Source organism: Wasmannia auropunctata, unplaced genomic scaffold (assembly GCF_000956235.1).
Source record: "Wasmannia auropunctata unplaced genomic scaffold, wasmannia.A_1.0 LD336101.1, whole genome shotgun sequence".
Taxonomy (NCBI): Eukaryota; Metazoa; Arthropoda; class Insecta; order Hymenoptera; family Formicidae; genus Wasmannia; species Wasmannia auropunctata.
Window position 1 is genome coordinate 3,762,396 of NW_012026789.1, and position 14,514 is coordinate 3,776,909.

Here is a 14,514-nt window from a genome sequence, read left to right on the forward strand (position 1 = left end):
GCAGAGAGAGAGAGAGAGAGAGAGAGAGAGAGAGAGAGAGAGAGAGAGAGAAGAGAGAGAGAAGCAAGAGAGATGAGGAGAAGGTGAAATACATCAAGATTGCATCCCCACTCAACATCGCGGAGGACGGGAGAGGACGTTCTCCCCTTCTCGTGGTCGCTGCAGGGGAACGTGAGGGAGATTGTAGGTGGATGAGGAGGTAAAGGACGACGAGAGGGTGGGTGACGGTGGTGGTTGTGGCTGAATTCAACGGGGTGTACCGTCTCTGTTGCCAGCCCCGCCCGTCATATTCCGCGAGGGCCAATCCCGCGAGCTCTTTTTATTAGATCCATAAATCCATCATATCGGCCTCACCCCATGGACCGTACGCCCTCGCGTACTCATTGGTCGGCATTATGATCTCACACCTACGAGATCGCGAGGGTTTATGGCGGTGCGCGATCTCTCTGGATCCGCCGCGCCTTTGGCGCATTGCGGACTTTTCTTCACTCCGCCTTGTTATTAATATTGAATTTTTCCTCCGTAAGAAGAGCGACGCGAGAAAGAAGGCCGAGAAGCACCCTTCGAGGTGCGCCAAGAACTTGCTCGCGGTGGTGCTCGCGGAGGAGTGGTACGCTCTCGTGTGTAGGTGGGCTCAAAGGGGCACCTATGTTGGTGGGGTATACGGGATGCGCGCGCAAATCTTCCGTGCCAGCCTTGCTGTGCAGACCACTGTCCACTCTTCGCCACCCGACGACGTTCTTTCCTCATCTCGCGTCCTACGTTCCGGCGGGACTGACGAGACGTTTCTGCCGGAGGGATCGGAAATTTGCCCGGTAATGCAACCAACACTACGACACACGTGCCCCTTAATAGTACTTCGAATATATTATAGAATGGAAAAAAAATGTTTGCTCCAAGTCTAAAACTTTTAGATCGATTTAGTTGTCCTACGTCAATACTAAAAATAAATTTGATTTTTTTTGTGTCTAACAGTCTCCAGAAAAAGTTTATTCCATGATAAGAAAATTAAACAAAAATGAGCACAATATGATCGTGAAAGTATTCATAACTCAAACATGATCACATTCATTGTGTAAACAGGGATGTTTCAATTCTCAGAGGGCTAGTTCTCTTGTCCCCAAGGAGCCGCAGGACTCTCCGAAAGAAACCGACGATGAGCGGGAAGCGCAGGAGCGGGGAAGACTCGAAGACCATCAGACTGCTTGACGGACGCGAGGATCAATATCCTCCGATACCATACTCCGAAAGCTATATACGAACCCATTTCCACCGCCAATAAAACGCCATACCTACGTGTATTGCGCTATTCGGGCGATTCTCTTCCTGGCCTCCTATTGGCCGTAAAACACTGGTCGGCTGAAAGGTTGAATTTTATCGCGGGGAAAGAAATATCGATGTAAAGGAGAGCAACTCAGGGCGGTACGGTATGTACATATATATATACAAACAGTCGCTATGCTGCTGTGCGTTACGGTAAATGTGTCGGTGAAACGTTTCGCGTTTTCCATGATCTTAAAATGAGAAAACGTAGTACAATGTTTATATTCTTGAAAGTGCTTGCGTTTCTAATTACAATAGTAAGATTAGAGTATATAGAAGGTAGTCCGTAAATGTTTATATGATTAACATTTAATAAGTAAGTATAATAAATAAGATATATTTGTATTATTTCTAATTACTTATATCTAATATGACCCACAATAAATATGCGTATGATAGTATTATAAAAATATATTTCACGATATATTGTGCAATTGCAAGCGATAGCTATTTACGGAAAATCGATGCGGAAATGCATCCTGAGAAATGTTGATTTTGCGTAATATGATATTCTCACAATTTTTTGCAGTCTGCGTTTCAAGTATCATATTTGAATCGGAATAGGAGACAATATAATACCTAATTATTTAACCTCTCTTTTACTCTTAAAATATTCGTTGAAATCTAGTTTCAACCACAAATACATTCAAATACCTATTCCGCAAACGGAACGCCGAGATAGAAGAATTCCGTGAATATGGATAAGACACGCTCGCGCGATCTCATTGGAAGATCCGCGGCTCCAATCATAAGACGTACCGATATCGCGTTACGCTATGATATGACATTATCATAACGCGGCCGGTTTATTATTGGTCGCGGGTGCGCCCTACTCTGCCTCCTTCGCTCCTTCCTTTCTTCCGTTCTTCCAGCCACCCCCGAACCGTACCTCGACGCATACGTTTCTCGGTTGGTGAGGTGGGGCTCAGAGCCCCCCTATCCGCTACCACCCCGCTGCCAACTGCCGCTTCCCCTTCTAGCCCCAACCGCTCTGCCGCCATCTCCCCGCCGTCCTGGCCACCCTCCACCCCCGCCCGAATTATGAGGATCAATACACGAGGAAGCTTGCAAGGGCAGCGCCGACGCTACTCGTTTGTCGACCTTCTTCGAGCGTGGACCTTCTTCGTCTCGCTGGACATTCGTAGGAATGACGGCATCTCAACCGCCAGCTTCCTCACACGCATTGTATTTTTTTTTATTCTAACTTTCCATTCTTTTACATGTCTGCCTATGTACATGTAGCTATATGCTCTCGCAATGTAATATACATTTTTTTTATAATATTGAATTTTATATCTTCTTTTCATTTATAATCGATGAAATTTTCAAAGAAATTATAAAATAAGACTGTCAATCTTGTACGAAATCTAAAAAAAAATTTTTGGCTAAATTCTTTAACTGGGCCACGTTTGTCGACCTTCTTTCGTCTCCCTAAATATTCGTGCAAGTAATAGTATTGTCTTCGCCAGCTTCCTCTCACGGGTAGTCATTCATTGTTTTACTCCGACATTCTGTCTTCTTTGCATAGGTATGCTACGTGTGTGTGTATATGTGTCAAATATATTCTTTTAACATATAATATTATAATCGTATCAATTTTGATTTTTTATTTCATTACATATCATTAGATATCAGACACATTATTATCCATTATGTATATGATTATGTCAATAAAACAGGAAGAAATTTATAAATTTGTAATATTAATATATAAATAAAGAAAAGAAAATTTAAAAAATTTTGTTCACCATAATATATACATCATGATATGTACATCTATTCAAATGTTATTAATATTTCCATTTATACGTGATTTATATCTCATTTACAGAAAAATGTCAAATTGTTAATTTATTTTTATTTTTAATCTATAACACATACATTAACCTTTAGAAGATAGGTTATAGAATGGTTATAGGTTTTCGGACGACTTTTATAGCTTTCAATTTAAAACTTTGAGATATATGCCATAGTAATGATCTATGAAAAAGCTGAGACCGCTTCAGGCTCAATATCGGTTTTTCGTCTAAAAAAATATTTTTTCCGTCTTCAAATTCTCTTGTTAAAATATTTTATTCAAATAATTATTTTCACATCTTTTGTAATATATGATAGAAATATATTATATGAAAATTTTCAAAACGGAGGGGCAAGAAATATGGATCAATCAATATATATATTAATATTGTATAATACATATATAATAAAATATCAATATATAATATAATAAAAAAAATATATCGATAAAATTATTATCTGAGACGATAAAATAAAATAAAAAACATTGGTCACGTTAAATTCAATTGAATTATTAAAAACCAATAAATCCACTTCCCATCCTCTATAAGAGATTAAGATTTTTAACATACAAATTTTAACACAATCTTCAAGTTGGACAAATTCTTTTTGCTATTTTTTAACCGAGTATATGATAATGATGATCAATTCATAAATACCTAATACTTTAACGTATAAATTGTTTTTAATTAATTAATTTGTAATAATTAGATTAATGTAAACGATGCAAACATATGTATGTATGTGTATCATTGAATAAAGAATACCGGGAAGAAGCATGTTGCATTTTAATTTTATTATAGCTCTCGCAAAAAAAAAGTTATGAAGCTATTAATTATAATTCAATTTTCTTAATAGCAAATAAATAAGCTATCTTTTTTATTTACACATAAAAATGCAGTTAATCAGTAATTTTTTATTATTCAATTAACAACTGATTTAAATAAAATATATTAAATATAAATAAATAAATATTAATATAATTTTTATTGTATATACTATAAAATTTAAATACATATTCAAGTTTTGATCTAAATATATATATATGTATGCATAAAATATGTATTTTACAAAATCATTTTTCATTAATATATTTTTTCATCGCTTTTATTAATATTCATTTTTTCTCCACAAAAATATCAAAGTAATTAATAAGATTCAAATTAATTAAAATAATTAAAGATAGATGTTTCTAAATAAACAAAATAAATATTGAAAGAGGAAATAGATGATTATAAAGTCAAATTTTTCAATTAGTTTGGATTAAATTTGACTAAAAAATTTGAGAGCTTTAGGTGTAAAAATAATATTTACTTTTGCATTCTGACTCTAATTGATCTTTCTCATTCTATTGAAATAACATTGAATGTTAATTGTAAAAATAATCTTTAAAAATCGAAAGTTTAATTAATATTAATCTATCTGTATCATCAAATTGTAAAATTTGCAAATATTGTCATTTATATTTTAAAAGTAATTGGAAGTCCTTTTCTCTAGTACAGCTTTGTATAAAGTGCCTACGAGAATGCCTATATGTACAGCAACAGTAAGAGAGAATCGGATACACAAACTCGGCACGAAGCACCCGCATGGTCTCATATGTGCGTGGCTAGCATTATATCGCAGAACAATCGATACATACCGTCAGCACACGATAGAGCTCGAATTCCCGGCCCCTGTTGGCCAAACTAAGCCAACCGACCCTGCACTACCACCGTTCGACGACCACAAACTGCCTAGTTCTCCAACATTCGCGTGTCACTTTGCATATCTTACAAGACGACGACCACAATCTCAAAACCGTTTGAGCCACCTGTTCTTTTATATATCGTAGGACAATCCGCGAAAATATCTTGATCTCTACTTTTAAAGATTCCTCCATTCAGATTCCCTTTTATACGTTATACGTAATTTATGTAATTCTAAAATATTTCTAAAATCGCTCATATAGCTTTGCTATACCGTAAACTTTAACGAATTTTAACAATCAAATCGGAGCGATGATTACATCATGCCATATATTCAATATCGTTAACACCCACGTGTTATTAACACGTAGCGTGTTCAGTGCAATTGTCGAGAGAGCATTTTCTCGGTTACGGAACTTTTATCCATTACGATGCTCCGTGCAGTATTTTCAGTCAAACACGACGGCCGCATCGTAACCCGGAGATGTCGCGAAGAAAGCGTCGTTCCATAGGCAGCGTTTGGGAAGGTGCTAGAGGATGGTGGTGGTCCGTCAGTCGGGCGAATGGGCGTAGGTGTTCGCTGGTGGTAGTAAAGTAGTGGAGGAAACGGGTAGGAACCGTCCGCGGGAAAAAGGAGAAAAGGGAGTGAATTTTTTATCGGTAAAAACTCCATTAGAGAGAGAGAAGCGACGGTGTTTGTTATTGGTCATCCTCGGGGAGAAGATGGAAAGGGTAGGGTAGAGGGCCTTGTCCGGCGCAGAGATATCCATCGATCCGTAGGACGGTAGATCCGCCACCATCCTCAATTCTACCCCCTTCTTACATTCTATATCCTAGGGAGGATCCTCCTCCCTTTACCCACTGTCGGCTTCTATGATGGTGAAACGGAGAAAGAAGAAGAGACGGAGAGAGAGAGAGAGAGAGAGAGAGAGAGAGAGAGAGAGAGAGAGTGTGAGAAAGGGAGAGAAGCGTTTCGTCCCTTCCTACGGGGAGCTCTACGTACGTACGCAGGCAAGCATCTACAATGTTCCTTTGGCGCGGGTGGTATCAAAGAAATCAATTACCCAGCAACACACACGCGAGTCCTGCAGCCGATCTCCACACGGTCCACCCAACCTAGCTCTCGTTCTCCGCTCTTCCCCACTACGAAGGCAGTACCGAGCACTCACGCCCTCTCTCCAGGCGTCCATCTTTTCTGGAGTGCCACCCCCTGCGTCTCACATATTTATTTTATACTGCCCGCACCTTGTACGACCATTCCACGGCCCCGGGATGGAATTCTTTATCAAGCCGCTCTACCAACGTAGAACCTCCGTCTATCGTTTCGACCGTGCGCGCTCTCGATTGAATCGAGGCGATATTGAATTGTCGAGCGCGTTTATTTTCGCGAAAGCTATGCACTAGCGTTTTGATTCTTCCACGCGATTCAATCGTGATTTACGCAACATAAACCGCCCGCGGTTTAAAGTTACTTATCATTAAATTGATGACAAAAAATATGTTATATAATTTGGCAGTAACCAAATATACACAAAATGTATTCTTTTCTTTGATTCAATTGTAAGTCCAAACATCACGGATGCATATGCATCGAAAGTGATATACTTGAGATCGATATCCGTTTATCAAATTGCGTGTCTAAAGCCGAATCTCATGGCAATACATGGTATTAGTCTAAACTAAAAATGGTCCTTCGCAGTAGCGTCGCCTTCGAGAGACAGGCTCGGAATCAAATGGATTGCGAATGGACGGAGAACAGTGAGATCTAGGAGCGAACGAGAGGAGACAATGGTAATGGTATAAGAGGAGAAAAAGAGAGAAAGAAACCAGAAGAGAGAGAGAGAGAGAGAGAGAGAGAGATAGAGAGAAAGAGAAAGAGAGAGGAAGAGGAGATGGGATAGACAACAAAAAAGAGAAGGAAGAGGGGAACGGAGAAAAACAGAGCCTCAATGTGGCGTGGGAGGATAGAGGACGGCCGTCGGAATAGCCTCAACTGGACAGCACGTGGACGACTGGACTACCTACTTTTATATCGCTCGGGAAATAATGGGATTCCCATCATGAAGTGGATTTCCCTTGGGAGCCAGTGGACATCGATGCACCCGTCAAGAGATCCAACACCATCCGACGCCCGTATCCTCTATCGGTCTCCCGCACCCCCGACGTTCATCATTCGTGCCCTCCCGTACTCATTCACCTGTTCGGAGCTCGCGTCGCCCCGCGTTACACTTCGTTGCGTTAGAAAAATGACCGGAGCTAAGTTCGAAGGATCGTATTGGTATCTTGCAATTAATTTAACCGCGCGATCACAAATTTCTCGTATAATAAATTCTCTTTCTTATTCCTGACTTATACGTGTATCATTGCTGAAATTTCAAAATGCTGACGAATCGAAGAAACCTACTTAATGAAAAAGTGCAAGTTCCCTAAATATTTTCTAAACAAATCATTCGCAGCGTTCGCTTTAATTCGGGATTCGATTTACTCGTATAGTAAGACCGTTAATAAATCCTTAAATTATAATTAATTTTAAGTTTTGCTGATAATAATTGCATAGATTCTATAAATTTTATATAGCAATCTGTTAAATTATATATTTTTTAAGTTTTAATTATTAATACATGTTTTTTCAATTATTATTTTTAAATATCTTACAAAGAAATATATCCTTTTTGATTTTAATAATTTAAGCTTTGGTCAGTATATAATTTTTTTATTTATATAAAATATAAATTCGCGCAGTACAGATAAAAAATAAGAGCTCGTATTATTGTGCTTTTATGTACATTAATAAAATATCCCTTTGAAAAAGTTGCCCTTAATTTTAAAATATATGTATCGTTAAAATGGTAAGAGATAAAAAAATATATTAAATAAAAGTTTTTTTTCAAAGGCTTCATAACGATGTAGTCATACCTAACCAGAAATAATTAGACGAATCGACGTCGATGAAGCAGTGCAATTGACGTTGATTGACATCGATTCGATTAATTATTTTTAGCTGGATATTTTACTAAAATGTTATATTTTTAAAAACATCTTCACTATTTACTTCACTATTTACTTATCGATTCTGATGATTTAAAAAAAATTTATTATAAGATTAAAATTTGCTTGAAAACAAAATCACTTGTATATAAAAATTAAATAATAAAGTACATATGTGCATTCGTATTTGTATAATATATATTTTACGATTTTTTGAAGTTTATACATTTGACATATCCATTAAAAGTTTACGATTAGAATACAAAATCGTTATTATCCACTAGAGCCATCTCACTGTGTGCTACTTATTTTCTCGAGAAATAATAATAACAATCGATAAAAAAGATTTGGGAGTTTTTCCCCAATCCAAAAAATCCCAATAAAAAAATTTATAAACCTCAATTTACGTTTGAGATGATTCTTTGGAGAAATCATGCAAATGAATTACTTTCGAAAGATTTTATATCGAATAAAAATAACTCACAATTAATGTTACTAATTGATGGTAACTAAATTTACTTTTATCTCTCGACAGTTTATCTCAATAGATAACTGTATTTCTGCCGTGTTACCCTCTACCCTAATTTAATTAACCATTTCTCTCAGGATTTCTAAAATGTTTTCCCAGAGGGCGCAGTTAAATTTTTCAAAAATGACAATTTTTCTAAAGTTATTTTTACCATAATAATTTCATTAAAAAAAAAAACAGAATAACTATCTATAAGCAATGAATCATCTCTTTTGAAAATAAAACGCAAAAAAAATTATAAAAAAAATAAAAATTCTTTATGACACAATTAAGCTCGATTTATTTAATGAATTCTAACCTGTAATCCAAAATTCAGAAAAAACAAAAGCAGTTAATTGTGACTCACTTGACTCACATTGTCGTCAAATACAGTCAGTGAAATTCTGCTAATAATTTAATCGCTAATAATGGTTTATAACAGCGTCGAATCGGTGCAAGAGACTCCGCGAAAGCTGCAGCTAGAAAGCGGGGCGATCTCTAGCTGCTTTACACATGTATACATACATACGAAAATGTGGATCGTATAATATTGCCAATTAGAATATGCTGACAGTGTAAAAAAAAGCGCATAATAATTGTTACAATATACCTGGAAACTGTTGCACCTTCAGAATGAAAGCGGCGTCGACGGTGAACGACGACGCAAAGACGAAGTGAAAGAAATGCGAGGATCAACACTATTCGGGAAATGGACTTGTGATATCGGCACTCATTGATCGATTTTACGCACTACGAGCCCGTTCAGTACCTTGCAAAGCACCCGTGCGATAACTTCTCGTCCGCATATTGCACTTTTAAATGATACGAATTGCAGTCCGAATCGCGAAAAATACGAACGACACGACCGGCGACACGACGCAGTCCCGATGCTGACCACAATACGAAATCTATCGAACGGTAGCGATCTTGCGATCCTCGAAGTGCCGGAACGGCGCGGCGTCGAGATATCGAACTGTGATCGTAAGCGATTATTTTTGTTAGGTTATGAGATAGTAGTGTTATAGGATAAAATGTTCAAACAAATTGTCCGACCGATCGGATCATACGGCTTCAATCAGATTTTACCGGGTAGATAGAAAAAGTTGTTTTTTCCCTTTTCTGTTTGAATATTAGAAAACATTAACTTAAAAAAAAGCAGTAACTTCGTCGTATATTATTAACCTCTATTTGACTACAACAACTTGATGTAATTTAAATATAACATTTAGCTATGTGTATAACGCATTGTAATTACACAACTGTAATTACATGTGTTATAATATTAATTTCTTTCTACAGGTACATCGAAAAAAGTCGCCGCGATACATCCCAATGTGATTCAACATCGGGACACTCAGGCGTTCAGTACGGTCGCAGCTACGAAAAAATGGGATTTGTACAGCGCTGTTTGTTTAGAACGTCATCCAGTTATAATACAGTCAATGCAAGAGATAGAGATGAAATTTCATAATGTGTTAAAGAAAATTGAATATGAAAATAGTTTCAAGTCTGATCATGAGTTGAGAAAAGAAAGAGAGAAGAAACAGAAAAAATCAGATAATATGGATGATGTGGATTTTGTGATACAAACTGCACAGGACTTCGAGGATAATTGTCAAGAGGAATTAAAGAATTTTAAATTTGCGCCGACAATTACGAGTATGCATTAATCTTCTCTCTATAATAGCATATATAAAATAAAATTTTATAAAAGAGCAGTATATATTTTTATAAAAAAATAGACCATGCAATATTAAATGTTTTCATAAGTCATGAAGGAAAGACTCATTTTATATATTATACAATTTAAATATACTTTTCTTGTCGTAAATGATTTATTTGTATGCATTCTTTTTAGAATTTGATGAACAAAATGTAACGTCGTCTTTAGAACGTAAATTAGACAAAAATTTGCTTTTATTAACACAACAAAAAGTGGGTGATTTACATTATTGGATACCTCCTCAAGGTATTCGGAAGGAAGGAGAGACTATGAGACAGGTATGTTTATAATTTTTATGTTCAAACTAATTTTAATGTGTAAACACTTTAGCTAAGGATGAAAAAATAATGTGCAAAAAATTATTAACTAATTCTTTCACAGACTGCAGAGAGAGTATTACAAGACACATGTGGCGCAAATATAAAAGCCAAATTTTATGGAAATGCACCTATTGGATTTTACAAATACAAGTATCCCAAAGAGTTTCGTGAGCAAGGAAATTATGGTGCTAAGATATTTTATTTCTTGGCAAAACATATAGATGGAGATATCACTAATGGTATAAAATATCAGTGGTTGGATCACGAAGAATTAAAGAAAGTGTTACCTGATAGAGTGCGAGAGAGTATTTTCCAATTCATGTTATTTACTTAGAAATATAAAATATAAAATATTTAAATTATTCTTTGTTGACACTTTTATTGTTATGATAGTGTCTATTATTATTAGCATCGTAATATCAATATTATAAAGGATTCCCTCTTTGAACGTACTCCCTTCACATAAACATTTATGCAGTCATTTATTAAATTTTATGTTCGTATAAATATTTTTTAACAAAAAAAATATTTTGAACAAATTACACAAAATATCTTTGTTATTAAAGAATATATTTTATATTCATATTATTTTCAAATATTAGATTGATCGGTATATAAATGGACAAGAATTAATCAAACTTTATGAAGTTTTTTACAATAATGTAAATTATTAAAAATAATATTTTATTAATAGTATTTTATAATAGTTAACGAAGTAGATCTTAGAATCGACCAGATCTCTTTCGTCCAGTATATTTGGAATCATCTCTAACTTCTCTTCCTTGTCGTCGCCGCCTTTCTTTCTTCTCTAAAATCCAATCTCTACTTTTCTTCAATGATTTACCTTTGGCTTTCTTTATGTATTCCCTATAAAATGTACAAAAAAATGATTCCTATTTTTGAAAGGTAAAAATTAATAAAATATTAAAAATGATTATAAATTACAAAATAATTAAGATAATAGATAACAAGAAAATCAAACCTTCTTGAGTTGGCAACAGTTTGTCTATCTTGGTTTTCCACACCTAGTGCCTTCGGAAGCGGAGCAGCTCCCCCGGTCATTAAAACTAAGAACATTTTCTTTGCTTTTGTGCTGTTTGGGAAATCAACGACCACACCACCAAAAAAACCAGCTTTTGTAGCTTGTGCTGTGATCAGTTCAACCTGTTCACTGTTCTCCGGATAGAATTGTAACACTGCTCTTGCGGTCCTTGACAAGCAGGCATACAGTGACGAGAAGAAACGATATAAACGTTTCGTAGGATTGTGTGAAGCTTTGCTTGCATAGCATAACCATTGAAGCGCAGAGATACTAACAGCTCCGTCAAACGAACCAGCTTTAAATGGCAATCCTTGACCTATATCTCCCAGGATCAAGTCACCATCTGTTTCTCTTTCAGCAGCTACCTCTACAAAATACATGTCAACATGATTTTATATAAATACACGTACATACTTGCTACATGTGCTGTAAAGAAAAATTCCTACAATATCGCTCTATCACTATAATTAAAATATTTACCAAGCATAGCTGAAGAGATGTCAACACCTATCCATACATGTCCCTGATCTTCCAATACGCCGCCGCTGAGGCCTGAACCGCAACCGATATCCAAAAGTAAGCAACTCTCATCTTCAGGTAGCGTAAGAAGTTCTATAGCACGTTCACACATCTTTTCTTGGATCTCTATCATACGAGAACTGCAAAAACATGGATTTCATTGCATTAATTTTATTACAATACTGTAGATTTAGGTAACATAATTTGTGTAAAAATTATATAGACTTACTTTTGGGTGTATTTCTTAGCTTCTGTTTCGTCATAGTACTGTCACAGGAAAAAAAATGGAATTAGCTATTGTCCCTTGATTTATTAATATATTATTACAATCTTATATTTTTAGATGTACAAACAATTGCAAAAATCAGGAAGTTGCAAAGTTTACAACTTACCACCTCAGGTGGTGCCATACGCTCTGGACGTTTAGACATTTTGACTAATGATATTTATCCGTCTTCTAATACAGTTTTTTTTTCTTTTATAACTGTTCTAAGCTGTTTCTTGTTCCATTAATGGATAAACGAAAATGAATTTAGCAAATAACCTGTGATACCCAAAATAACCACAATTATTAAGCATCAATATTATTAAACTTTGAATATTATTGTGCGATTTTCAGCTGAACACGTGCTAGCAATTCATTGATTTCTAATATGTTCGATAAATCAATACCATTTTTTTTCGAGCATGCCAAAAGTGTCTTTAAACGCACGTGTCCGACTCTCACAAACAGAATCTGGTAATTATTCAGTTTAGCCTTCATTACCTCCGATTTTGAAGAAATTGGGCTTAATCGATGCGTTTTTACATGAAACAAACAAATCCGGTAGAAAAAGTGTCACTCTGCCCCGCGAATCGAGATATTTATCATTAAATTTGACGAGTTCTCGAGGTTAGAAAATCTGTCACATACTGATGCGATGTGAGCATGCGCTACGGTCATATCGGAAGGATTCGAACCGGAAGGGAGCGTCACGTTTCCATTCACAGACCTCACAGTGGCCGATACTTAGAAATTTTCCACTGTTCAAGCGCTGTGAATGGCTATCAATCGGAACCGTTCTTTGCATTTGTATTTGCAATTACCTTTCAAATGCACGAAATTTTCTCTATTTTTTTTTCTACAATTATTTCATAGAATGTTAGTCAAATGCAAATAAAACAGGCCTAAAGTGTACTATACATAGCATTAAGAGAAATAAATCGATTTTATTTCTAATATATTTGCAACAAATTGTTTCTTAAGACAGGGAACTATATAAATTAATCGATTTTATATGATTCCGGATGAATAATGCTGGATAGGCCCTTACGAGCAAATATTATTATTATTTCGATCAAATTCCGATTAATTTAATCGATGATTAATTTAATGAATTGGCGCAATTACAGCAAAACTGATTTGTTACCCCTGATCTAATCTTTCTTTTCACATAAAAATATTAAATATTTGTTGTGTGGATATTAATAAGTTAATTATTGCTTAAGTTTGACCACTCTATGTGAACTGTACACCGGCATTACTCGACAAGTTGACTGCCGATTAAATTAATCATAATTCCCCAACTTTAATGAGCTCTAAATTTAAACGATTAATTTTCAATAGCATAATAGCTTATAATAAATTAAATATCTAATTATTTTTCGTCTCTATTTTTTTTTCACGTATAAAAATTTAATAAGTCTATATTCATAATAAAATACTATAAGAATGAACAAGTTATAATTAATCGACTTAATTGAAACCTGGCCAATGTAGATTAACTTTAATCTCAATTTAATTTATTCTTCATCTTTTTTTTAATTCTTACAATTAGAAAAAAATAAGAACAGATAAGATGTAAATTTAACAAAGATTAAAATTAATCTACATTGAAATACAAATAGAAATAGACATAGATTATTCAAAGTATGAGATGCCAATTTATAAAATTAAAATAGTAAATCAGAAAATTTCGAAAATAAATATGATACAAATTATATGTACTACTTTTTATATGATTAGAATAAGTCGAAATCAGAATTTACTTACAGCGATTTATGTAGTGACTTAAAAGAATAAGTCTTTGTATAAGAAAATAAAAAAAACTTGCTTTTTTAAATTCATTGTAGATAATGTAAATAATCCATAAGGCGTGTAAAATTCTCGAAACCAAAGAAATCGTTATTTTACGTTGTATAGTAATTGTTGACGAAGTCAAATTATATGATAAATACTTACGATACAAATAACTAATGTTTTCAGATATTTATTATGTTCCTAATTTATGAGCTTAATTCTCAGTGTCGTATAATCATACTACAAAATATATTCATCAAAATGCATCTGCGATTGTGCACTTCAAATATTCTTAAAAATAACGCATATTAACTTTCCCCATTTTGCATCAGTAAACCATTACAGAACTTTTCTTTTCGTAATTTTAAGTATAATTTTATATAATATAACATGCTTATTAAAATAATAGCAGTTTACTTAATTATGGTATTGATAATACAAGTATAAATAAAGGACATTCACGTTTATTTATTATTATTCAGCTTATACGTTCAGTCATAAATATTATTTATATGATGTATAAATACAATAGACACACAATGGTCCA

General features: G+C 34.7%; 2 protein-coding genes and 1 long non-coding RNA gene across 6 annotated transcripts in view; 1 reads left to right on the forward strand and 2 right to left on the reverse strand.

The window, feature by feature from the left end:
- LOC105459613 overlaps positions 1 to 8,975 on the reverse strand; it is a 46,758-nt gene extending 37,783 nt beyond the window's left edge. Inside the window, exon 1 of the long non-coding RNA XR_975704.1 lies at positions 8,915 to 8,975. This is a non-coding gene — a long non-coding RNA (uncharacterized LOC105459613). The remainder of the gene's footprint in view (positions 1 to 8,914) is intronic.
- Positions 8,976 to 9,087: 112 nt separating this feature from the next.
- Positions 9,088 to 10,709, forward strand: LOC105459619 (39S ribosomal protein L46, mitochondrial). Of its 2 annotated transcripts, none has more exons than XM_011705791.1 (4): positions 9,088 to 9,285; positions 9,604 to 9,963; positions 10,163 to 10,305; positions 10,409 to 10,709. In XM_011705791.1, exons 1-4 carry the CDS (start codon positions 9,192 to 9,194, stop codon positions 10,679 to 10,681), a joined length of 870 nt encoding a protein of 289 aa, XP_011704093.1. In that variant the 5' UTR covers positions 9,088 to 9,191; the 3' UTR covers positions 10,682 to 10,709. The 2 variants fall into 2 exon arrangements, with proteins under 2 accessions (XP_011704093.1, XP_011704102.1); XM_011705800.1 differs by lacking the exon at positions 9,088 to 9,285 and adding an exon at positions 9,292 to 9,393.
- Positions 10,710 to 10,898: 189 nt separating this feature from the next.
- LOC105459631 (probable 18S rRNA (guanine-N(7))-methyltransferase) lies at positions 10,899 to 12,868 on the reverse strand. Of its 3 annotated transcripts, none has more exons than XM_011705827.1 (6): positions 12,675 to 12,868; positions 12,301 to 12,452; positions 12,138 to 12,175; positions 11,870 to 12,048; positions 11,330 to 11,756; positions 10,899 to 11,214 (listed from the first exon to the last, which is right to left on the reverse strand). In XM_011705827.1, exons 2-6 carry the CDS (start codon positions 12,337 to 12,339, stop codon positions 11,070 to 11,072), a joined length of 828 nt encoding a protein of 275 aa, XP_011704129.1. In that variant the 5' UTR covers positions 12,340 to 12,452; positions 12,675 to 12,868; the 3' UTR covers positions 10,899 to 11,069. The 3 variants fall into 3 exon arrangements, with proteins under 3 accessions (XP_011704129.1, XP_011704122.1, XP_011704112.1); XM_011705820.1 differs by having other exon boundaries at positions 12,581 to 12,868; XM_011705810.1 differs by having other exon boundaries at positions 12,301 to 12,868.
- Between the last annotated feature and the right edge of the window lie 1,646 nt (positions 12,869 to 14,514).

What these genes read in the sequence shown, in the direction of transcription:
- LOC105459619 (XM_011705791.1), top strand. Translation starts at nt 9,192, where the DNA reads ATGCTGACCACAATACGAAATCTATCGAACGGTAGCGATCTTGCGATC. An exon ending in CGAGATATCGAACTGTGATC is followed by an intron (nt 9,286 to 9,603) that starts GTAAGCGATTAT and finishes TTCTTTCTACAG; the next exon opens with GTACATCGAAAAAAGTCGCC. An exon ending in ATTTGCGCCGACAATTACGA is followed by an intron (nt 9,964 to 10,162) that starts GTATGCATTAAT and finishes CATTCTTTTTAG; the next exon opens with AATTTGATGAACAAAATGTA.
- LOC105459631 (XM_011705827.1), bottom strand. Translation starts at nt 12,339, where the DNA reads ATGTCTAAACGTCCAGAGCGTATGGCACCACCTGAGGTG. An exon ending in GTATGGCACCACCTGAGGTG is followed by an intron (nt 12,176 to 12,300) that starts GTAAGTTGTAAA and finishes TTCCTGTGACAG; the next exon opens with TACTATGACGAAACAGAAGC. An exon ending in CATCTCTTCAGCTATGCTTG is followed by an intron (nt 11,757 to 11,869) that starts GTAAATATTTTA and finishes TGTATTTTGTAG; the next exon opens with AGGTAGCTGCTGAAAGAGAA.